The 24,782-nt window shown below is 36.3% G+C and overlaps 2 protein-coding genes across 2 annotated transcripts in view; both read right to left on the reverse strand.

Moving 5' to 3' along the window:
• LOC112055611 (uncharacterized) overlaps positions 1-24,782 on the reverse strand; it is a 417,240-nt gene that overhangs the window by 147,950 nt on the left and 244,508 nt on the right. The gene's annotated exons all lie outside the window — the stretch shown is intronic.
• On the reverse strand, positions 19,535-20,512 carry LOC112044589 (calexcitin-2-like). The gene has a single exon (XM_024080466.2). The coding sequence runs from the start codon at positions 20,084-20,086 to the stop codon at positions 19,535-19,537; it is 552 nt and encodes a 183-aa protein (XP_023936234.2). The 5' UTR covers positions 20,087-20,512.

Raw genomic sequence — 24,782 nt, forward strand, 5'->3', positions numbered from 1 at the left:
GGGTCAGCCAACACTGCGCATTCCAGCTTTTTGGGACTTTAGCTTCGCAATTCGTTGAGCTATGCCGGTGGCTTTGGTTCTTCTGCGGATCTCCTCATTTCTGATTTAAGAAAAGCTTAGTATTTCTTAATCCATACTAGTAATCGAACCCAGGACCTCGAGTTCTCGAAGTCTGATAGGCTAACCGCTAGAGCAATGAGGCAGTTCAGTGGACATGTCCCTTTTAAAAGAAAACAACGAAATACAAAACGAAGTACACAGCGACTGAAATGCACCGTCACAACAGAGATCCCACAGAGCTATAAAACCTCGCAGTAATTAAACCACCTGCTACTCTTTGAAGCGCCGCCGCCACCGGCGGGCCGTTTGTCAAAAAGTCGCTCAAAAACAGCGCCGTCCGTCACAAATCAACGCATCGATGACTGAACCAGCCTCGCGCTAACTAACTGCACGCAGCTGCATCGCGTTTATTGATTCTATTTCTATTGGCACTTTACTTGTGGGTACTACACTATCAATATGAACTGCTGTACTTAAACAATATCATAATTATTAACATGGTTTTTATGAACACACAGAAAAAGATTAAATATTTAGAGTTTAGATGTTCGCCTTGCCGTGATAGCCTACTGGATATGATCTCTGCCTCCAATTCCGAAGGGCGTAGTTTCGAAATCGGTCCGGGGTATGCACCTCCAACTTTTCAAAAATGTGCATTTTAAGAAATTAAATATCACGTGTCTCAAACGGTGAAGGAAAACATCATGAGGAAACTTGCATACCTGAATTCCCTACGTGAGTGAAGTCTGCCAATTCGCAGTGGGCCAGCATGGTGGCATGGCATCCCCTCTCGTTCTGACGGGAGACTCTTGCTCAACAGAGCTGAATACGGGTTGGTAGTGATGATGTTCACATCAATAACTTATGATCAAACCTGTATGAGTTGATATACGTTATTAGAGAAGTAGTATTATGTTAAGTGAAATCAAGTGTCAATGGCAACTGTCAGCAAAATCACAACTTTAACATTTTATTTGCATGTAGAACGTAGCTAAGAAGAATCTAAAGTTCTAGTCATTCCATCTTACCCAGTAATACAAGCCGCAGCTAATCACTGAATCAAAAGGCAGTTGAGAGACAGTTATGAAGTAAGGCTGTATAGTGTATAGCCAGTAGCAACTTGAGAGACAGTTATAAAGTGGCGCTCAGTAGCGACTTGCTCCACATTAAAGTGTGAGCGCACAGCGGCGATAATGTCCAGTTAGCGATGCAGGTCGCGCCGGCAACTCATAATTCCGCCATGTTTTTTCAGCGGACGCGCGGCGAATATTTTACAGCTCATTGATCCGGCATCACTGGCGGATGAGGTTACGATGCTAAGTGGGATGTTTTTGTTGTATTTTTTGTGTAAATGTAACGTTTTGACATGTAAATTGCTGTATTGAGAAAGAGGGAGAGAGATCGCTGGTTCGATATCGTATTGAGTCACAGAACAATTCTATTTCTATGCATTCGGTATCAACCCCTATTCGGCTCAATGCAGAGCTCGAGTCTCTCAGAGTGAGAGCCACGCTGGCCCAATGCAGATTGGCAGACTTCACACACGCAGAGAATTTAGAAAATTCTCTGGTATGCAGGTTTCCTCACGATGTTTTCCTTCACCGTTTGAGACAAGTGATATTTTAATTTCTTAAAATGCACACAACTGAAAAGTTGGAGGTGCATGCCTCGGACCGGATTCGAACCCACACCCTCTGGAACCGGAGGCAGAGGCCACTGGACAATTACGGCTTACACATACATTATCGGTTGAAGATGGGATATTCTATGCATTAAGTCAGTTTAAATGTCCAAAAATTTCGATAATCTAGTTTTCTTAAATCAAAAGATTTAACATTGCGTCATGGTTCTGGTGTGTCCTTTTAAAACGAATTAGGATTGAGAGCTATGTAATTTATAAGATTAAAATCAGTTAAAACATTTAGAAGTCTTTTGAAACTGACTAATATTCTAAAAACTGTGTCCATTTCAATTAATGTGACATTAAATAAAAAATAAAGTTTAAAAGTTTACTGACTACATAAGCAAGGTATACTAAAAATGACGAAACAAGAAATATCTTAATTTGCGTGTGTGAAGTCTGCCAATCCGCATTGGGCCAGCGTGGTGGACTATTGGCCTAACCCCTTTCATTCTGATAGGAGACTAGAGCTCAGCAGTGAGCCGAATATGGGTTGATAACGAAGCGAGCGCTACTTATGATAACACCATAAATATTAATACCAACTTAAAACCAACGAGAACATACATACACGGAACCACTTTAGCCCTGCGGTAGATTGTCTAGAGAAAAAATAGCAGCCACGTATCAAATTGGAGTACACGATTTGACGTTAAGGCGCAGTTTTGAATTCAAGCTTCGTAAAGGAACTACGCGTGGTACGTGCCCACCGCTGTTTGTTTACGCGCCAATATCGACCTTATTCACCCCAACAATCTAATCCTGTGCACGATTGATAGCTAACATAAACATGTGAAAGCGAAACTGTATCACTTACTTACTTTTACTTGCTTTTGCCCGTACGAGACGAATTTAGCATTCCATGGATTCACCATGCGGGCCCATCGTGTAGCAGAGAGAAAAACTTGTAGAAATTAGTTTCAATTTTCCATCAAACAATTTTAAATATTCGTTTTATCATCATCCTTGTCACCCATCGAAATGGAGTGTTCTCATCTTTAACTTCAACCTTAAGGCATTATCTACTTTTTCTACAAACGAATTCTTTCATACTCTTATCATCTCATGTAAAGCCTTCATCTTCTACTGGTGCCATTATATTCGTCTTCTCAGCTCGGAGTTGGTAAGTTTGTGTGATGTGAGTGATGTTCCACCCCTGTGCTTCGGGAAATTCGCTGAACCAATTGAGTTGAGCCTATCAACTGCATTGGTGCATCATCTAAGTTTAACACACTTCTCTTATAAGGAAAGAGGCCGTGTAAAGGACTGAAAGTATGCTGATATCCTGAAACTAACCTTGGGCGTATAACTGTAGATCAGGTAAAATTTTACAATATAAATAATAATTCAGGATCCCTTTAAGGTAGTTACCTATCCCAGTAAGGTTTTAACTCTAAAATATCTGATTCACTCAGCGCACAGGATCGAACGGCAAAGTGAGTAAATTCCAATTCGCTAAAGATTGCCACATTCCGTGTGTGAAAGGATAAAGTTTGGGTCCACGTGTGCCGTAGAGCGATGGCTGATTCAATGGAGTCCACAAAAGTGCTGGTGGTGATTGCCGGCATTGAGCGCTAACAACGCGGGTGACGCTTGCGTCCGGTAATGAGCGGCTTTGACGATCACGTGTGCCGCGAGACACAAGCGATGAGCGGGAAATTTACCTTTTTTTAAAAGCTTTTATTTAACTTGCAATGTATGTATCGTATGTATGTCACGGTGGATTCTTTGAACTCAATTTTAAAGTGGATGTCTTCAACCGATTGAGCTGAAATTTTGTATAGGTAAGTTTGGATGACAATGCACGATATGTTATATGATGTCATTCTAAACCCAATATGGCGGACCACCATATGACGAAATAGTTTCTTTCAAAGAATTTCTACAATATGGGTATCAAATGAAAGGGTTTATTATGAGTAACTTAAAAATATGAACAGACTCAGCCTAACCTAGCCAGCTATAACTAAAAATGCAAGCAAAAAGTTGATACAAGAAGGTACCTAGTAGTCGTTTTTTTTTAAATTACGCAACGGAAAGCGTGTTATAGGGAGCCGTTATAGCCTATAGCCCTATTGTTATAGCCCTTGAAAACGTAAATAAACGGTTACTTCCTATATGTGCTACAAATATATGAAGATCTTATCTACATGGAATATCAACTTTCGTTTTTACTACCAACTACAATTTATAGAGGTATCTTCAATTAGTAAAGATCAAATTTTATATCGGCTTCATAATTCTTAATTATAACACGTGATTACAGTCTAGCGCTAGCTTGTAAATTTTTTTTTTGTGTAATAGTTTTTGAATTTTGTTAGTAATTTTACCCGCTAATCTCTTACGTTAGTACCACAGCACCGTCCTCCTGCGGTGGCCGACGACACTTGTTTGTGTCACCGCCTCACTCTGTTACGGCCAAAGCCTATTATTACGGCGACTCTGTTTGCCATTATTAGATACAGCATCAAAGTGTACTTCTAAAGTTTGTTCACGGTGTTACTTAAACAAATCGATTAAACTTCAATTAATGTGCTGTGTAGCTGTAGACTAAGAGCATGTTATTAGACTTTCCTTATATAAAAAAAAGTTGAAGTTTATCATCTCCTGCTACTATCATAAGTAAAATTGGTGGCAGGTAATCATAGAGTTTGGATTGGTGGCTGTGGAAGGGAGTAGGTTTTTCCAATTTGTGCACTCAGCCTACATTATAATACAAAGTTGGACGGATGAAGGATCAGGGCCTGGACCACTGCAAACTGATACACTGTACAGGTCAGCTCCAGGTCTACTGTTGTATACCGTATTTATTTAAGGTAGAAAAGTCAGTCTGTCTTTTGTACTACCTGTGCTAAAATGATGAATGTTAGAAAAATGGTTATTAAAAGGAAGACTCTATTGGGAAAAACCCTATTTACAGTATGTTATTTTATAGTTTACAAAATAGATCTACCATTGTTGATGGTATGGCAAAATAAACGTTGAACAAAATCAACATTGGTAAAAAAGGTAGAATCTGTCTTTCCACACGTTAGTAGAGTCCCTACAAATAGATCGTTTTAAACGTGTCTATGACTAATATAAACTATAAAAATATTTGATTTGTTTGAAATTGAAAAAAAAATAACAAAATATGTAGAATTTTTCGTTACAAAACAATTCCACGAAAAAGCAGAAAGTCAATTCCTATCGGAGATACAATCTAGGTCTCTGTCAATCACATATTCGTTTCCATCTCGTGTGGCCCGTCTCGCCCCGGCCTCCCCGCGCCGCCATATGGCGCTTTATTATTTCTCCCATATTTCAAACTTTTATACGCTATAAAACTGGATGGAGTGTATCTGATCAGACGATGTTTTAAACTTTGACGAATATTGCAGACGGGGAAATGTCTGCCTCACGAAAATATAAGAAAATTTTATTCCCATCTTTGGATATCGGTGCTTCGGATTTTATGTACTCGGGCTACCAATATAATAATATCATGATACGGCAAAGAAACGGGTTATTTCTACCTTGTATAAGCGACAGCTATGACTAAGAAGTTAGGATGGATTCGAAAAATAAAACTATCATTAGTTATTATCCAGCTTTACCGGCTTAATACAAAGCTTGTAGAAGTGGAGAGACCCATAACGCTGTTTCAATACGGGTTGGCGTGCTATAGGTGACAGTGTTCGACTTGTTTGTAATGTCTTTAACCATGTTAATGCTCATGACTGGGAGCGGTCGCTTAAATTGTTCCAAAGCACGGGGGTTAAATACCAAAACATTCCAACTCCAGACAGAATTTATAAGGAAAATGTCTTAGAAAACAGGAAAACTCAGTACTTTACAGCCCGACCTAAGACTCGACTCAGGAATCGACACTATAAGTATACATACACACCGAGTACAAAATAATAAATACTGCGTCAGGATCAACAAAAGTGTAGGTTTCCTGGTGCTATTTGCAAGTGATGTAGTGTTAAAGCAAGTGATGATTGAAAAGATAAAAAGAAAGACAGAGATAATCGAAAATGTGCCTGACCGCCCCAATTAAGCTCAAAGTAGGTAACATCAACTCATTAGACTATCAACGTTTTTTAAAAGTAAAGGATGGAAGATTATGAGCCTCTTCAGCATATCTCGGCCCAATTAACCCGACGTCACCCTCAAGGAGGCCAGTAGTACCCGGGACACGTCGCCGCGTAACGCGCAATCGTCTCCAGCCATACTAGCGACACATCCGCCATTCCCGGTACGATATTACTGCACTACACTTTATGGTAATGCGGTATCTGAACGTACAGTTTATTTTATGTGGTACGAATGATTTTGCACGCCGTACCATGAATATGTATGTTTTTATTCAACGATATTTGACTGCGGTCTCATTTAATGTTATGTGACAACATCTATGATAGTAACACGCCTGGAACTGCCTAAACGATGCATGCAAAAGTATTTTAAGATTTGAGGGTATTGAGAGACATAAAGTTTTGAAAACAGGTGAAGTGCCGCTTCATGCTATTCTTTATCACAGAGTAAAGATCATACAGAGTGAGTGTTTACAAGCAGCGTGTTGAAGCCGACCCAACGATATGCGTCTCCTTGACATCCGCATATAAACGTTTTTTTATAATTTGTATTCCAAAATATAGCACTAACAACAATTACGTAAATTTATATAATAACCAATAATTAAAAAATAAAAAAAAATACTCCAACTTATTTTTTTAGTTTTTGTGAATAGTTTTTCAAATACTTAAAAACATAAGACGCCATTTTTCTTGAATAACATTGAAAATTACTGATGCGATGCTTCGTGTAGTACTGACTCGAGAATGTATTCGTTTTTGAATTTTGTATTTGTGACGGGTACGACACAGTCGTCTACCGTGCGCTCCATCTATCTATTATTGATTAATCTGTGTTATTGATATGTATAAAGGCACGCATGACGCATAGTGACGTTTGATATGACGTTTGTATATAACAAATAGAGCTATGTGCGTAAGAATAATAAAGTCAGCCGTCATCATCATAATATCAGCCGATGGACGTCCACTGCAGGGCATTTCTCTTGTAGGGACTTCCAAAGCAGCCTGCTTCCATCGAATCCCAGCGACTGGCTTGATGTCGTCAGTCTACCTGGTGGGGGGTCGACCTGGTGGGAGTTCTGCTGTGATTCCGTCTTTACCTGGCGCCTTATTGTTCTACTCTGGTGTGTGGTTCACCTAGTGCTAACCGATAATAATCACTGCATTTGACAACATCAGAGGCGTCGTTAAATTATCTGCTTTTAATGACATGTTTTGAGATAGATGGGCTATAAGAGTAATGCGTAGCTAATATACGACCACAATGCCATCATATCAATATTCATCAAAGCCAGATTGCCAAATTATTCTGAGCTGAGAGTTCTCACCAGTATTTGCTTCAATTGAACACCGTTCAAGCCGCAGTAGGTAATAGACACCGCAATGCCATTAGAACAAAGATATTTGTGAGATATAAGGGTTGCAGATAGGCCAACTATATGGGGAAAATTGAGGATATGAAGTGTTCAGGGAAGTTAATTAAAGTGGGAACTTTATTTTAATATGAAAAAAATATCTCATTTAGGGCAGTTAAAATATTTTTAATTTTTTGATTAAAATCTTAATTTCTTAACAAGCTTAGGTCTTACCTGTGTTTAGTGACGAAGTCTAAAATGATAGCTGTTAGTTACATCTTATTTAAACTATAAATTACCCCTAAATGCTTTTTTAATCGGCATCTTGTGTAAATTGCCCAGAAGTTTACTAATTGGGTGATGGTAAAAACGTGGCCTTTGATAGACAAAAAGCCTATGTAGACAAAGAACAATTAAAATGACACATGTCATGAATTCGTGATTCGTAAAAATAAAACGCTGGCTATTTCTAAGCCAAAGAAAACGAGTGATCACATACGATATGTAATGATTTTTGAATTCTATACCTATCTCATATTATAACTTCTATAACACACATACACACCTTCATTTATTTTATGGTTTAACAGTTATCTTTAAAACAAAAGTGAATGGATATTTTTGAGTAACCCAGTATCATTAAAATGTATAAGCGCCAAATTAAAAAAAAAAGTTTTCTCCTCTGCTTTAATATATATCTTGGGTGTGAATCACTTTAAGATAACTCATTGGACCCGCTGAAGACAGTTGCTAATAGATTTGAAACTTTGCGCAAACTTGTGGATTGATTAATTTGGTCTCATTGTTACCCACTTCTAATCAATAGTGAAGATTATTACGTTATAATAATTATTCGTCTTGTGACTGAGAATAGCTCAGTCTTAATTTAAATCATGAAGATTGATTTAAAACTTCTAGTTAAGTTTAATGATGTTTTTTAAACAAAACAGATATCAGTTATTGTTATTCTTTTTTAATTGAATGAAATGAATAATGGATATAGTTAGATGATTAAGACGCGATGAAGAAAGAATGTTACGATCAAAACAAATTTTGGTGGTGGGACGAGTTTCCTTATAGTAATATAGTTTTAGGCCCTTTTAAAAATTATTATTAAAATTTGTGCTTTTACCTTTTGAGGTAGGAACACGTTTAATACTTTGTTTATAAATGTAAAAATAAGCTGCTATGATGTCAACAGCACAAACAAAGCAGTAATTACTAGTAGGGGGCAGCGATCTAGACTCATCTCCAGATAATTTCCGCGGCGGAAATAATGTGCCTCCATCATCAGATCAACTAAGAGTAATTGCGGAATAAATTTTCCATAGTATACTTCATTTAAGACGTGTATATACACAGGAAAATCCTGAATGAACGGAAACCGGAGCTTTTTGATCATGGCCAGATCATTTGATACTGTGAGCGGGTAGAGCACTTGAGCAGCCACAGTAAAAGAAGAAAGCATTATGATTTTTGTAAATCACTAGCGGATGTCCGCGATTTCGCCCGCGTGGAATTCAGTTATTCACAAATCCCAAAACCATGGATTTTTCCGGGATGAAGAGTACCCTATGTGCTAATCCACTGTAAAATCTATTTCCAATACAAATTTCAGCCAAATTGCTTCAGTAGTAGCAACGTTAAAGAGTAACAAACATCCATAAAAAAATTCGCGTTTTCAAATGAAAAATTAAACCCTACTAAAATAAAAAAAATTAGTAGGGTTCTGCAAAATTTCAGATAGATATTTAAATTTTTGGAAAATGTTAGGATAAAATAATAAATGATTGGTATATGATTATTATGAGTCTGAGAGGAGACTCGAGCTTAGCAGTGAGCCGTATATGGGTTGATAACGACGATATGATTACAGTCGTCAAAGCCAAAAATGTCTACCAGCTCTCAGACTATAGGTAGAGTCGTTTTGTGGTCGCAGGTATATGGCGCAATAGAGTGCAATTTAAATTTTTAAATCCACAAACTTGTACAGATTTTCTATTTCGCTGTATTCAGCATTGATTGTTCTCCTATACTCCGTTATTCCCCTTTATCTTGCTACACTCCTTTGTCCCTCTTTACCCCTCTCTCCCCTTATTTCAGAACAATCGTAACAATGGTGACCGCGGGCAATTTCACTGCGATTTTAACAGTCGTACTCTTGCGGCGGCGAATAATATTTTCCGATTCTGTATCTTTGCCGGTTTTTGCAGTTTTGGAAATTAAAAAATTAATAACGGGTATTTTGGCTAAATTTTTCTCGAAAATTCGGTTTTAAATAGTTACCTACCATTCGTATTTCAAAAATTTGAAGTGTTTTGTGATTCACCTTTATTTCCTAACGCGTGGAACGCGTAGTTCCCGTTCCCTTGAAAATACAGGTCCCTATTACGGGGACAAAATATAGCCATTGACATTCATAGATAACGTGAATTTCTATTGGTAAAAGAATTTTCAAAATCAGTTAAGTATATCCAGAGATATTCTTACAACATCACAAACTTTACTATACATATTAGTATAGAAGTATAGATCTAGAACACAAATCCTGTAGATAGTTTACGTTTGGTCGTAGTTTTATAAAGTCTGGAGAGTATTGTTCTCAGAGAAATTTCAGACACGCTTTGTGGAATGGTTCTTCTTCTAACCATCAAGAGTTATCTATCTATCTATCAACAATTATAATCAAAACAATCTCAAGATGAGTATACCAGCCCACTACAGGGCGTCTCTATAGGAGCATAGATTCACCATGCTACTTCAATGTGGGCTGACGGGCTTAGTTTGATTATTTTGTACTGTCAGATGTCAATGATGACAACTGAGATCTTGAACCATGTAACCCAACTCCTGCCAACTTCTAGAAAAAAAATGTTGAAAGAAAGAAAATCTGGGACTCGAACCCAGAACCCAGAACATCGTTACCAGGAGCCACATAGGCTAACCAACGACGCTATCAGAATAATGGCTTAAAGAATAAGTTTAACAAAAACATATCTAGACACATAATCCTCTAACACAATATCAAAGCAGAAAATAAAGCATTGATCGTATTAGGATAACACTTTTATTTAGGTATTTCGTTTCCACGAGAGCGTAAAGCGTAACACAACCACGTAAAGAACCTAAACATATTATTTCAGGACAAAAACGGTGTTATCTCACATTATATCCGTACGTTTTCGCCTTAAGCCTTCGCACGAAACAAAAACATTTTATTCAAAGGGTTACAAGTGTACAAGTGGTATAATATATGGAAGGGCGCAGGTGGTCGGTGAAGGGCTCGGGAAACTTATTTTTTGTCCCTCAAGGCTATCTTTCAGCGGGGTTTTTTATCGCTCTCGGATTCCTAAGGTTTTTACTTGTAGTGCGAGATTTTACGGCAATGTTTTACTGTTTGATTTACAACCGGTAAATTACTTTCTTGTAACGTTGACTTGGTTTGTATCTCTATTTACTATCTCGGTTGCTTTCGGAATATGAAACTGAACTCGTTCGAAGTGCCATGATTTTCCGTAGGAGATGTCGCAACCAATGACGTTGCAATGTAAAACGTTTTGCCGACAAACAGGTTCGGTTTATGCGCCACAAGTTAGCAAATAACATTATATACCAGGTTTGTCCATGGAATTCGTAATTCTATTGAAGGTTTTCTAATTTTTGGCTCTTTTTCCAACTATAATATTACAATATATTGCTATATCATAGCCAAAATTAAGGAAACTTTTAGATTTTGTAACTACCCCTTTAGAATAGGTGATTAGCTTATTCGGTTTCGGGTCATGCGTGATATCCTGGATATATACATTTTTTTTCCAATATTTATTTTCACTAATATGAGATTTTTTGTCTTAAAAGAAATTGGCTGAACTGTTCAAGTGTTCACAAATATTATTCCTTTCAAAGGCAAGACTACTCTATAAACAAATAAGCACCAATAGATCAACGCTTGGATCGCATGGATCCAGTATAACAAACACAGTATCAATAACATTGTGTATGTCTGATGAAGGAGAACTCAGTCCAAATGCAAACGCCACAAGTAAACATCGATCGTTTTGTAATTTCAAAACATTTTCACAAGCAGTTTCAGCCAACAGAAAAGCTATAAAACGTAAACACGTAGAACACATGTTGTTCAAGAACCTATTTTATTTTATTTTCTACCCATCGTTCGAAAACTTTGCCAGATAACAATTATTTATTCTCGAAGTCCGCATTAGGGCGATCCCTTCAGCCTCGGGCGTGACTTGAGAGTTGTGACTTTTATATACCTACCAAATTACTATAACTTTACGGGTATTGATCTGTTGCAAGACTTGAAAAATAATTATCATATTATTTTCAAAAAAAAATAAGTCTGCCAACTCGAATAGGAGCAGCTTGGTGGGCTCAAACTCCGTATTCCTGTAAACAGGGAGACCTTTCGTGGCCTGCCAAAACAGGCTGATAATGAAAAGTTAAAAAAGTACATGACGACAGAATAGCCATTCGTTATTAAAGGACAAGATTTCTAAGAAAATTTTGTGGCTTCATGCGTTAACAACAGAGGAAGCCTCTATGAAGAATTTTCCTACTCAAAGAATCCTACTAATATTGTAAACGCGAAAGTTTGTATGGATGTTTGTTACTCTTTATCGCCACAAATACTGAACTGATTTGGCTGAAATTTAAAAGTAAGGTAGATAATACCCTGGATTAACACATAGGCTACTTTTCATCCTGGGAAAATTCATGGTTTCCGCAGGATTTGTGAAGTGGATTTAGTCGCGGGCGTCCGCTAGTTGTCTATAATTTCTCAAGGTTCGTGAATTCTGCTAGCCCTGTTTTGCACCTACGTGCTATGGCGTAAGAATAAACTAGAGCTTACTATAATTTCAGTTGTAAGTAAAATGATGGGGTGACAAATTTTACGTACGTTGGTATTTCTCGTTAAAAACGACATGAAAACCTACATAATATACAAAAAATCTCGTGTTACGGAGTTTGTCGCACACAACACAGCAATTTTCAGCAAAACTTGTCTACGGAACCAAATTTTTGAATTCTTTAAAAAAAAAGTCATTTATTCACAACCGTCAGAACGACATTTAGATACCAGGTACTACTTAGGTACCAGCTGATTGTAAGGAACCCTCGACGGGAAAGTTAAGATTTGCGTTTACAACGGTATGAAGATTTCTATTCATACCGGAGTAGTAGGGCGGCAAAATAAATGGATACTTGAGGATTTTTCTTGTTCAAATCGGATTGCGCACTTTTTATTTGTAACAAGAGGATTTTTACTGTCGAGTTTCTTTTCTGTTTTTCTTTTTAGTTAATACTATTTTTTGTAGCAGTTTTTATTTTTATTTATAGACACAGATTACAAATTGTCGTCTAGAAGCATTAAGTTTCGAGAGATTATAAATATTTCTTTAATTTAATTGTTAATAAAAAATAAATGTATAATTCATTAGGTACCGATTTAACATTTGCTGTAATATTGTGTGTAATTGAATTACTTAGTTATGTTTATTTATATTGCACAAAATATAGCTAAAAGATTAAGGGAAAATAGGCACTTTGTAGGCAAACGCGTCCCAACTTAGACGTCATCACTGCTTTCCAACAGGCAAGATTGAAGACAAGCGCAAGCGTAAAGACTATTAGCCAATGCCCCGCGGTTTTTCCCACGTAGTTCTCATTTCCGTGAGATTACTGGGATGAAATAAAGTTTATGACACTCACAAATAACGGGGCTTCTTAGTGATAAAAGAATCGGTTCAGTTGATTCAAAGATTACCTCTACAACACTGTAAAGTTAACTTCTTTTATGATAATATTAGTATAGATAACTTTCAAAAGCAAACCCAGAATTCGAACTCACTAACGTACACTAACTAAGTACAAAGAAACATTATATAAGACATTTATCATTTCAGTTGAACTTTTATTTTCCCCATTGTATGCAAAACAACCATAATTCTATAAAGTCTTTTAGTGATTGTAATGAAATATGAAGTTAAAATATTATCTTCGCAGTTAAGTTGCAGACAACAATTTTTCGTTCGAAAAGTTCGCGTGATGTCATCTTTACGGTTAAAATTCGGCGTTGTTTGAAAAGACGTCCCGTTTTACGACCACGGTAATGTCACTTTGGTGCAATTAGTAACAACAAATGTGATAAAGCCGCCTTTGTCGACACCTGGCTTGTGTCGTGGATGAAAAGGTTATTGACCTACTACGGTGTTTGGAGCCTGCGATATCCAGACATAACTCATGAAAAAAAATAATGCCTTAAATATGCGACCAATATTTCCATTCATCTCCTACTATTCGCAATAGACTCTATTAGGAGTGGGCACGACAGTCCAACGGGTGGGGGTCGAACCACCACCCCTTAGTGATGAGTCCTAACATTTTACCGTTGAACTATTGAGACTAAAGTTTTATGCTCATGCTCCCACCATACTCGTAAGTACGGTAGTCTGTTAAAGAGTTTGAACTGTGGTTTTAGAAGGTATCGGTCTCAAGAGTTGTAGAAGTATAAAACATTATCACTAGAGACGTTTAATGTTTTCTATCTCTTGAATCTTCGCATCCTGCTTTCTGAACCAGTAGTAGAAGCATTACAAATTGCCGAGCTGGTTGTTTCTAAGGCTTATTTGGATTCTAAAATAAACGACATTGAATTAAAATTATTAGATATTACTTTACTTTAGATCACATTTGGATGTATTCTAAAGAAACGACACAAAATTCAAATTCATTATTTTTACATTGAGAGTCGAGTCGTGGTAGCCCAGTGGATATGACCTCTGCCTCCGATTCCGGAGGGTGTGGGTTCAGAATCTGGTCCGGGCATGCACCTCCAACTTTTCGGTTGTGTGCACTTTAAGAAATTAAATATCACGTGTCTCAAACGGTGAAGGAAAAACAACTTGCATACCAGAAAATTTTCTTAATTCTCTGCGTATGTGAAGTCTGCCAATCCGCATTGGGCCAGCGTGGTGGAATATTGGCCTAACCCCTCTCATTCTGAGAGGAGACTCGAGCTCAGTAGTGAGTCGAATATGGGTTGATAATGATGATGATGATGATCTTTACATTAAAAATTATTTTTTAAAACATTAGAATTAAAATTAACTGCTTAAAAATTCCACTATATTTTTCATTAATGGATATTCATAACAATGAAACTGATTTATGAGTGGGTCCATTCATTGCCACTCACCGTGCCAATGTTGAGGAGGGGCAGAGTGGGGCGAGGGTTGTGGGGGGAGGTACGTAGGCTTGTCGGACCTCTGTCTCGCGGACAATGGGCCGAGGTTTGAGTCCCATTATTTTCACGAACAAATAGCGTTATTTAACGGAAGAATAAATTGTTTTGTATGTAGGGGCCAAGTGCCAACCTACGTCATAGTCTTACTAGCAGACGCCTGTGACTTCGTCCGCGTGAAATTCAGTTCAAATCCCGCGGGAACCATGGATTTTTCCGGGATGATGATGATCCTATGTGTTAATCCAGAGTAAAATTTATTTCCATTCCGAATTTCAGCCAAATCGCTTTAGTAGCCGCAGCGTAAAGGAGGAACAGATATACAAACACACTTTCACCTTTATAATATTAGTGTGATTGTATGAATGTGCTACTACTAAATAATAAATATAAAACACTGTGTCAGTCAATATGAGGTAAAGGGTTAGAGGTAGACGTAAGTAGAAAAAACAAATGTTTTGAAAACTGCAGTTTGTAAACAGATTTACATTCCATGTGATTTTTTCAATTTGTATTTTTGGTTGATTTGGTACATACTCATGATTAGCCTACTTTAACGGCCTACCAAGGCCTGGCCTTACTCTTTACAAGAGCGAAGGTTCAGGGCAGATTATAGACCCCTCATGCTGATCCAATGTGGGTTGGTAATGATAACGCTTAGGATGCTATGATAATAATGATAATGCTTAGGATGTCATTGCAATGATAATGACAGTGACTGTCCGAGACTGTAGTAGGTATACCATATTTTTTCAAATATGGGCTTCATGGTCCAGGGTTCCCACGGGATTTGTAAAAAACAGAATTATACGCGAATGGAGTTGCAGGCGTCTGCTAGTACACAATAATAATGCAAACTGTCGTAAATCCTTAAAGTAATTTATTTCTCAACATTTTAATGCAATGGAGTTATTTTGTCAAATACCCTTATTTTACTGCAAATAAAAAAGATTAGGAGTAAAGCCGATCTCTAAATATTCGCGAGAAGTCCACCGGACCCGACGTCCTATATTTACATACTTTTACACACTTTTACTTTATCGACTATTGAACGATCAGCGAAATAAAATAAAGATGATTGACTTTGTAACTTAATTTCAAAGTTTTAAAGCTGCTTGCTATTTTGCTGAATAATTATTTTCAAATTGTATTACATTTGTTACAATTTATTATGTTATTAGAGGATGCCCGCGACTCCGCTCGCTTGAAAATCTAGTTTTAAGAAAATCGTACAGGAACCATGGATTTTTCTACATGTTAACCTGATTTGTGTTTTTTTCCAATAAAGTGACTATGACCATAATATTTTTTAATCTATAAGTATGGACGTGGAGTCTCATAAGCTACTCGATGTTTTCGTTTTCTTAATTTTACCTAATTCTCTCTACTTCCCGCGATTGAGTGGCTCAGTAGCTTTTGTTTTAGTTGTAAAACTACCAACAAGGGAGGAGATTGCATCTTCCGATATCCCGTAAGTAAAAACCATCGACTAGACCTTTGATTTTATAAGCACGTTATTATATTGCTAAATCACATAACTTTAATATTTAATTAGTTTTAAAGCGATCTTATATGAATTTTCTCAGAAAAAGGTGTCTGCAAACAGGAGCCTGTGAGCCGTCCACCTTAACGTTAAGAAAAGATGACGTCCATACTTAAAGGTTAAAGAGACAAATACAAAATCTACTTTATTGAAGTCGGTACTAAATTGTATTGGGTAAGGCAGAGTGAGCCCGGCGGAACAATAGAATACCAACCCACACCGACAGAACTAAATTGCTGGGCCAATGAAAAAAATTCAATATGAAAACGCGCGCTGCGGAGTCAACAGATACCTATAGTTATACGTAGAAAACAAAACAATGCGAGAGGCGTAAAACTAACGCTTCCGTTTCACTTTGTTTGGGATTTATACAAAAACCAGTAGAGATCTATCGCGTGTCGCTAATCCGACGAAATTGACAAACAAACATACGGATTAACTGCCGACGGGTGGGTACGGATAAGTTGACTTTGTTTTTATTCGTGTTATTCACTAGTTATAAAATTCCTTTTTCCCAACGCGCAGACTGCTTTCTGCCTATGGACGTTATTATAGCATAAAGTAGCTACATGTTCCTAGTGATGATCTGAGTCATATACTAAGACTAGGGTCACTCAGTGGTTAATGGGCGACGAAGCTAACTCGGAGTATATTTGCGTGATCAGATTCGTGAAGAGCAGATCTATAGTAAAATTTACAGACATACAAGCAGAGTAAAGTTGTTAGTAGAAATGAGCGGGATCAAAGCAAAAGTACCAACGTCCTGAAATAGCTTTCGACCGCAAACTTTAGAGACCAATGACCACCTTTAGAGTTTGTAGGAGGCGCTAGGTGCAGATAGCTTAAGACCTGAGTGAGAGACCGGAAGAGTGTTAGGAAGTCATTATAGGAAACCTGTGTTCAGGAATGGTGTCCTTTATATGATAAATTATGATAATTCTATATAAGATTTGAAAGTGAAAAAGTGACTGCATCGAACCTAGAGTACTCAACCTAACATTTCTTTCAAGTTAGATCACACTGCACTCGGTGTGCAAAGATTAAATTTGGTTAAACAGTTTAGGAGTCCATCGATGACATACTACGTGACACGCTGTTTATATCAATAATAGATAATTTCTCTTATAAATACGATCCTGGAACAGGCATTATTATCTTTGATAAAAATATAGTTAACATAAGTATGAGAATTTATAAAAAGATTAGATCAGACCACCACTGTGTAGCAACTTAATAAACTATTCTTTGACTGAGTACAAAAAAGACTCTTTAAAATGAAGAAATACATCATAACATTGTGACGGGTCATGATCGCGGATAATGAGAACCCTTCTTTGAATCACATTATAGTAGCGGAGCTGCTCATAAAAAAGCTTAAGGCAAGCTGCAACACAGAAACTCACTTACTGCCCTAAGTGTTGTGGTCATTAATAACTGCGCTACAAGCCACGATGCGATCGACACGATACGATATTGCGTATTTTAAAAATATTAAAATGTCGTACTGTGTCGATTATTTTATAATCAATGTTTTGGTAAAAGCATATACTATTAATTATAATTATAGGTTTTCAAATACATGTGTCTTACAAACTTGGAAAAACCTATAAATAACAGCAGAAAATCAGAATATTTTTTTAATTTTTTGTTGTGCGAATTAATAAATTCCGAATAATATCTAAAACAGAAATCCAGAACCAAAATAGTGAAAAACATATTCAAAATAATATTAGGTTTTTTACAAATTTAACCAACGGAAAATGAACATGAATAATTTCTGATACTCGCCTATGATAATTATTATTTAAACGGGTACATACCACGATAAAACGACGAGATTTTTTTAATGAACAACCACGAAATAAGTTTAAAATCATTCGCCCATGATAATTTAAAAACTACCGCTACGACATGTCGTGTAGTATAAAGACTGTTTAACCCTTGACGTGCCATGTCATCAGTCATTCTTATACCCTCATTGTTATTGGCTTACGCAAAGATGGCTTTATATGGAGAGCACTCGACTTCTTAATATCATCTACAGAGTTATCGAGATCAGAGCATTATTGTGATTTATGTTAATTTCTTTCCATTTAAATACACAAGGCTAATTTAAAAAAAAAAAAAATATGGCACCAGTTGTAAACGATGAATCACACACACGCAACTTTTGTGATGTCATTTATTTCAAATAATTTTAGAAGGCTCATTAATTGAGCTATAAATATCACATCACAACACATTAATATTATAAAGACGAAAGTTTGTGTGTTTTTGTTTGTGTCTGTTTGTTCCTCCTTTGTGCTGCGGCTACATAAGTGATTTGGCTGAAATTTGGAATTAAAATAGAATTTACTCTGAATTAATACATTGGCTAATTTTACAGCCATGATTACATCTAGATTTGTAGAAAACTGAGTTCAACAGGATGAAGTCGTCCCCATAGTCATAAATAAGAATGATGCATTTTTTAGCGATTACATTATATGTATACACATATATTTAGTCTACGTAATGTTCTAAAAATCTTTGGTGATGTAAAAAGTACTATAGAAAAGCTGCCTTATCATTAGCAATGTAGAATCAAGAAATACTATAATTAATATAACAATAATCGCCATACTAAATTATGAAAGTATGCATTGAAGTAGGTATAAATCGGGGATCGTAACGAGTTTAACGTCAACTTAACATTTTAACATGGTCTTAGTGGTGACAATCGAACGCCAGTGAAGAATATGCAAATTCACTCGCAGAGCACGGAGCCGTCGCGTCGGCCATGGGGGGGGTTAAGTGGTATTTATAGCACTCGATGAAAAATACATTCGTTATAAGTTAGGGTTCCTTGCACTGTTAAAAGTAAACAGAAGTTTTCAGTTATTTTTACCAGCGGTTTTGAGAAATGCTTTACATACAGATAGACAACTACAAAGTTATCAAAATTATTCTTTTGAAGTATCTTACCGTGTGGCAACAGTAGAAGATAATTAACATTAAGCCGACAATACTATCTCGTATCATGATAATGCCCGTTATCAGTATACGTGATGTGACCTACACAATGTGTTATCACACATATGTAATCGTCATTATAATACAAAATCAATCATTGAACATTTAAACCGTAATTAATAAAAGTTTTATTGCACGTGTTGATTTGTTTGCTGATTAATTTAATTGGCTTAAAGAGCTGTCATGGAAATACCAGTAAAAGATAATATAATCATTACATACCTAGTAGTGCAAATAAAAGCGTCAAATTAAAAAAAAAAACATATTTTGTTCAATCTTTTTTCACAGTTCACGATCCAAACATCAATAGTGTAATTAAAATAACGATTAATAAAGAAACACATGAAATTGAGAATGTTCACTACAACAAACAAATGATAAAATAAATCATTATATTAAATAGTGAAATAAATATTTTGTACAATAAATTAACAGAATTACTTACATCAACCTAACCACATTAACACACAATGCTATAGTAGTAGAAACTTCTGTTACCAGACTTTATTTGTTTAATATTAATATTAGAAGTCTTTTAAATTAATAAGTAGCTGAACCAAAAATAAAATTGCCAGGATCCATCGGACTTTCAGAAACGAAATACTGTTTCCACAGATCTTGAAACTCCTCCCAAGTAATACTTTTCTTTCCTCTGGTCATAAATGCAAACGCAGCTTCACTATCTTCTTTTAGAAGTCCAAAACATTCGTGAACTGTCGAGAACTCTTCACTATCTATGATACCATCACTGCCTGCGTCTTCAAGATCGAAGATGAATTTGCAATACAGAGTCTGCCACTCGAAGGGTTCTGAAGGATTTTTAGCAAATTCTTCCCACATTGCAAACCATTCTTCTATAGATATTTGTCCATCCTTGTTAGCGTCAGCCGTTTTTTCTAAAGAGTCCCAAATGTTCATCAAAGCCTTTTCTGTTTCTTTGTATTTATCATCATCGGGCTTCCATCCTCTTAATTTTGCTATATTTTTAATTGCCACTTCAAAATCCCCTTTGTCTATAGTACCACTTGAGTTTGTGTCGAAAAATGCGTGAAAGAGATACAAATATTTCATTCTTCGGAACTCGGATATCATTTTTGTTGTTTCGCGGCTAAGAAATGATTAACACTGCGTTTATTGTAATAGGTATAGCTTATCTTTTGATTGTTTTTAATATCCTGATAATATTGTGCACGATTATGACGCGTTATCATAAAGCTGCCTCTAGGTAACATATACGTAACATTCATAGAGCATCCAAGAAGTCATTTTTGATATACTGCATGAAGGTTGATTGAAAGGGTGTGTTACAATTAGCAATAATGTAACAAAGGAAATAAAATTATTAGTCTGACTGCTTTTGCATGTCTAGAATAAAAATATCCTAGACCTTTGTGCATCAACCCCATATTACCCCATATTTATAACAAAAATAGGATTTCGCTACCAAATGTCAATATGTCTAAAATATTTCAAAAGTTATATACGGAGCCAATGATATAGAAAACAGAGCTTTTGATATTCCAAATCGTCATATCAGAGACAAAATAGGAATTTAAAATCCAATTTAAATTTGCCCGACGCGAGTCCCGACCGTCCCGCGGGGCGCGACGTCCCGACAATATTGTTCGGCGGGAAACTGACGACTTGTGCCGAATTTACTGCCAGAAAACATCAGTAAACGTACGATTATAGGCCGAGAGATGATGCATCAGATTCTTGACGTTTGCAATGGCGATAATAAAAAGTTATCTTACATATACACTATTACTTAATTAAAGGTATTCAGTACTATAGGAACGCTATAATTTAATTTCAATATACTCCTTTGGCTATATCGTAATTTTAATCCAATTACGATATAGCCAAAGGCAATAAAAGTATTTTATATTAAAATAAGCATATCGACGGAATTCCGATAAAAAATATTTGTACGTCGATCCCTGGAAGATTCAATGATCGTCTTATTTTTGTACTTTGGTTTAGTCTAAATTATTTGGATAGGACAAGACATTGAGACTACGAAAGCGGGTGAGTCGATCGTCAAACAGAATAAAAATAGTGTCTGTTATATTAAATATTAAAGGCATACTTTACTTTATTTTTAACATTAAAAGAATGTTATTGATATATTTTTTTTAAATATTTCATTCTTCGGAATAAATTAAAAGAATACCAGCTCCTGGTCTATGTCTCAGAGTAGTACATCAGGGAGTTTCCTGTAATAACTGTTGTATCGTGAAGTTACTTTTTGTTTTATTTTTGTATTTTGGGACAGAATCATGTTACATTTGACAAAGTGTCTCAAAGTTATTTTATTTAAAGAAAATATTTATTCTGACATCATATTTTGACAACAATTTTTCAAAATAATAGAAATATTAGATTTGATTTTGTTATTGCTTTGTTTTTAACCAATTTAACTATTAAAAACATACGCGTTATATAATTAGACGCAATTTTGACAACTTTTAATAAGACTCCTTACTGCCATTACTTAAAGCTAGTCTTCTTCTTAATCGTTCACTCTTGCCAGAGTGGTCGTGGTTGCAGCGATGTGCGACGCTTGCAATCCTCGAAATAGATAATAATTATTTAGCATCGATACTTTGAATAAAATTACCAATATGGCTTTTTAGACGGAGTCTGATTCTTATGTAGTGTATAAAGACGGCGTCTACTTAGAACGCGGAATATTTCAGTCATTAATTCATTAAAATTGCCCTTTAACCGTAGGTAGGTACCTCACTCCGCTTGATTTAACATCATTACCGTGGATCCTTCAGGCCCTTGCGCATGGTAATGATAAAAAGCGAATATTTCGCGGAGTTTTGTAAAGCTCAAAGCTTTTTCTCAAGAAAGTTAATCAAGGGGCAACGTTTTCATTAACTAATTGAGTTGCGCCGTCAAGTAGGAATATGCGCGCCGATGGAGAGATAAACAGGGCTGCCTCTACACGGTGAATCACTATAATTTCAATTTGTCAGCCTATTTTAATGGCCCAACAGGGCCAGACCTCCTTGTAGGAGAAGGGATATGCCACTACGCTTCTCCAATGAGTGAGCTAGTCAAAGGTTGTTTGTCCTGGTAGGCTAAAGCTATGCAGGTCATCATTTTATATTAATTTGTTACAGCAAAATCATTTTCCCAAAGAATAAGTTAACAAGATCAACTTGTAAGTGCTTAAATTTTGCGATGACGGACATAGGGTGATATTGCTTAACTTTGTAACGATTACTTTCAGGAGTCAGTCGTAATGACCGGGCTTGACGTGCGCCACACCACCAAATTCCGAACTCTGAGCTGAGAATTTGAGCTCCTATACAACTTGAGTAACGATGCGCTGCAATTCAGAAATGTTATTGAAAAATAATAGTCATGTCACCTATTACATTAACAAACCTGTAGCTATAAACATAACGCTGAACATCTACGAGAAATATTTGTTTGATTTATGTCTATCCATAAATTTCACGGTTCTCCAACGCTCGGTAGAACTTAAAGAAAAACATCCCAAGAATGTTTTCATTAAAATTTCAAGATTCCGCAACATAATTTCCGCGCTTGTTACAGCCCTGCCCAGAACACGCTACACTGTATACGGGTGTTGTGTATATTTTGAACAGTATATGGAAAGTTGAAGATAAAGGAAATATGAATTGTATATTTTAAATAATACTAGATGACCTGGAAGATTTAGCTGACCATCTAAAATTTCCACACAGTTTCTTTTGTTCCACACAGTTTTTTCAGTTTCAAATTGGTTTTGCGAGAAAAAAAAGCTTACTTTAGTACAATTCTGGAGTTGGACAAAACTACGCTCAATGTATCAATCAGTAGTGACTCTATCACCGTTTCATATTCTACCTAAAAGAATCGAACATTTTAGTGGGTATTGTTTCCAATACTAAAGTAGAAATACAACTAACACGATATTATCGAAATATGCCCGACTAGTTTCAATTTGTCTCGTTGCATAAAAAGGCATGTTCCGATAATAACTACGCGACTTTTAACCGTTTTGAGTATTTGGCCAATATTTCACGAAAATTTCTGCTTCGTATCGGTAAAGAAACTCAGCAGTTTATTGTTTATTTTGTCTGCTCTATCTCCTATTGATCTAAATTTTCCATATACTGCAACAAACAAAGGGACCACCCTGTATACAGGCTGCTACAGGATGTACGGTGCGCGGCAATTCAGCTTTATTGCCATTCATTGGGCTTTATGTTAATTTAGACACATTTCCGGATGTGCTTTTAACGAGCCAACATGTGGAGTCGCGCTAATTTGTTTAATTTAATCCTGTTTGTTGACATTTCACAAGTGGGGCGCCGCGGCCGTTAAAGTGGTCTTTAAAATTCTTTCCGGTTGAATTTTAAACACCCTGTTTTACGCGTTAGGAAAAATAAAACAACTGGACAAAGCCTAAACAAACTTATGTACATGTGACATTTATATGTAATAACGCCTTGCGGTTTCTCCCGCGTGGCTTCGTCGCGCGATAAAAAATAGCATAATAACTTGCTGATAGATATTTATAGTCAAATTTAAGTTTGTTTGTTGTTGGTTGCTTTTTACAACAAGTTTTTGAAGTTTCTAAGTCGATAAGCTTAAGACGTCGTAACTTAACACTAAAGTAGACTAAATTGTGAGCTATAAAATGAATGTTGAATCTCGTAAAGTCGAAACAAAGCAGAGCCGAGTCAAGCGGTGTGATCCATCAGCGCGGGTTCCGTGACAATAAAACTAGCTGATTAGTGGCGCGGAAGAGAAATATCTGCGAACAACTTACCGCCGGGCCCCTAAACAAAAATTATTTTTTAGATTACTTACAAAAATATGTATAAAATAAAAAAATATTTTAACGACAAAGTAGATAAGTACTCGTAGAAATTTTCTCCATACATATTTTTCTCGTGAAGAATCGATTCTTAATCATATTAAAGGAGTACGTGTGAGGTTTAGATGCCAACAGATTACTGCGGAATATGACCAAGTTGGGATTGTTTTTACACTATTTTTAGTACAAATTATATCTTATCTTCTTTCTTTTTTTCTCATCTTATAACAAGATCCCCAAAACTGTGATGGACCTGCCAATGCATAGCTTTAAGCAATGTGTTAAAAAACATTTACTTAGTCGAGGGTACTACAACATTGATGAGTTCCTTAAAGATAAAGATGCTTGGAGCCCGTTGGATCAGCCTCCACCTTCACACAGGAAGTAAAACTATAAGAAATTGTAATGTTGTCATCAATTGTAAATTATGATATTGTATGATTTTTTTAAAAGAGCAACCGTTGAGTTTCTTGCCGGTTTTTTGTCAGCAGAACATACCTTCCGAACCGATGGTGGAATCTTTACAAATAGCCAACTGACGTATCAAAAGTGCTTGTAAACTGAGCCTACTTGAAATAAATGAATATTGAATTTTGAATTTCTTTTTCATCGGTGAGAGTTGAACAAACAGTTTTCCGGCAACTCTAGTTGGTCATTAATCCAACTGACATTGACATATTTCGATAGAATTTTAACTTAATACGAAATAAATAGGATACAAACAAAAGACGGCCTCATCTAGTAATTGTTTTTTTTTTCAAGTAAATCGTACTTTTCATGGCCTCGTGTTTAAGGCGCCAGTAAAAGAAGCAAGCATTATCCGCTGCAGTTACCGGAGCGTAATATATTACGATGTCGTCGCTTCTTTGTTTCACCATCAGTTATGGGAAATCGATGTTGCTCCTAAAATGTACTATGAAGATTCAAACTCTGCATAATAATGCAATG

The sequence above is a fragment of the Bicyclus anynana genome, chromosome 19 (assembly GCF_947172395.1).
Source record: "Bicyclus anynana chromosome 19, ilBicAnyn1.1, whole genome shotgun sequence".
NCBI classification, from domain to species: Eukaryota; Metazoa; Arthropoda; class Insecta; order Lepidoptera; family Nymphalidae; genus Bicyclus; species Bicyclus anynana.

Excerpts from the sequence above, each read along its gene's own strand:
- LOC112044589 (XM_024080466.2), bottom strand. The coding sequence starts at position 20,086 with ATGATATCCGAGTTCCGAAGAATGAAATATTTGTATCTCTTTCACGCA.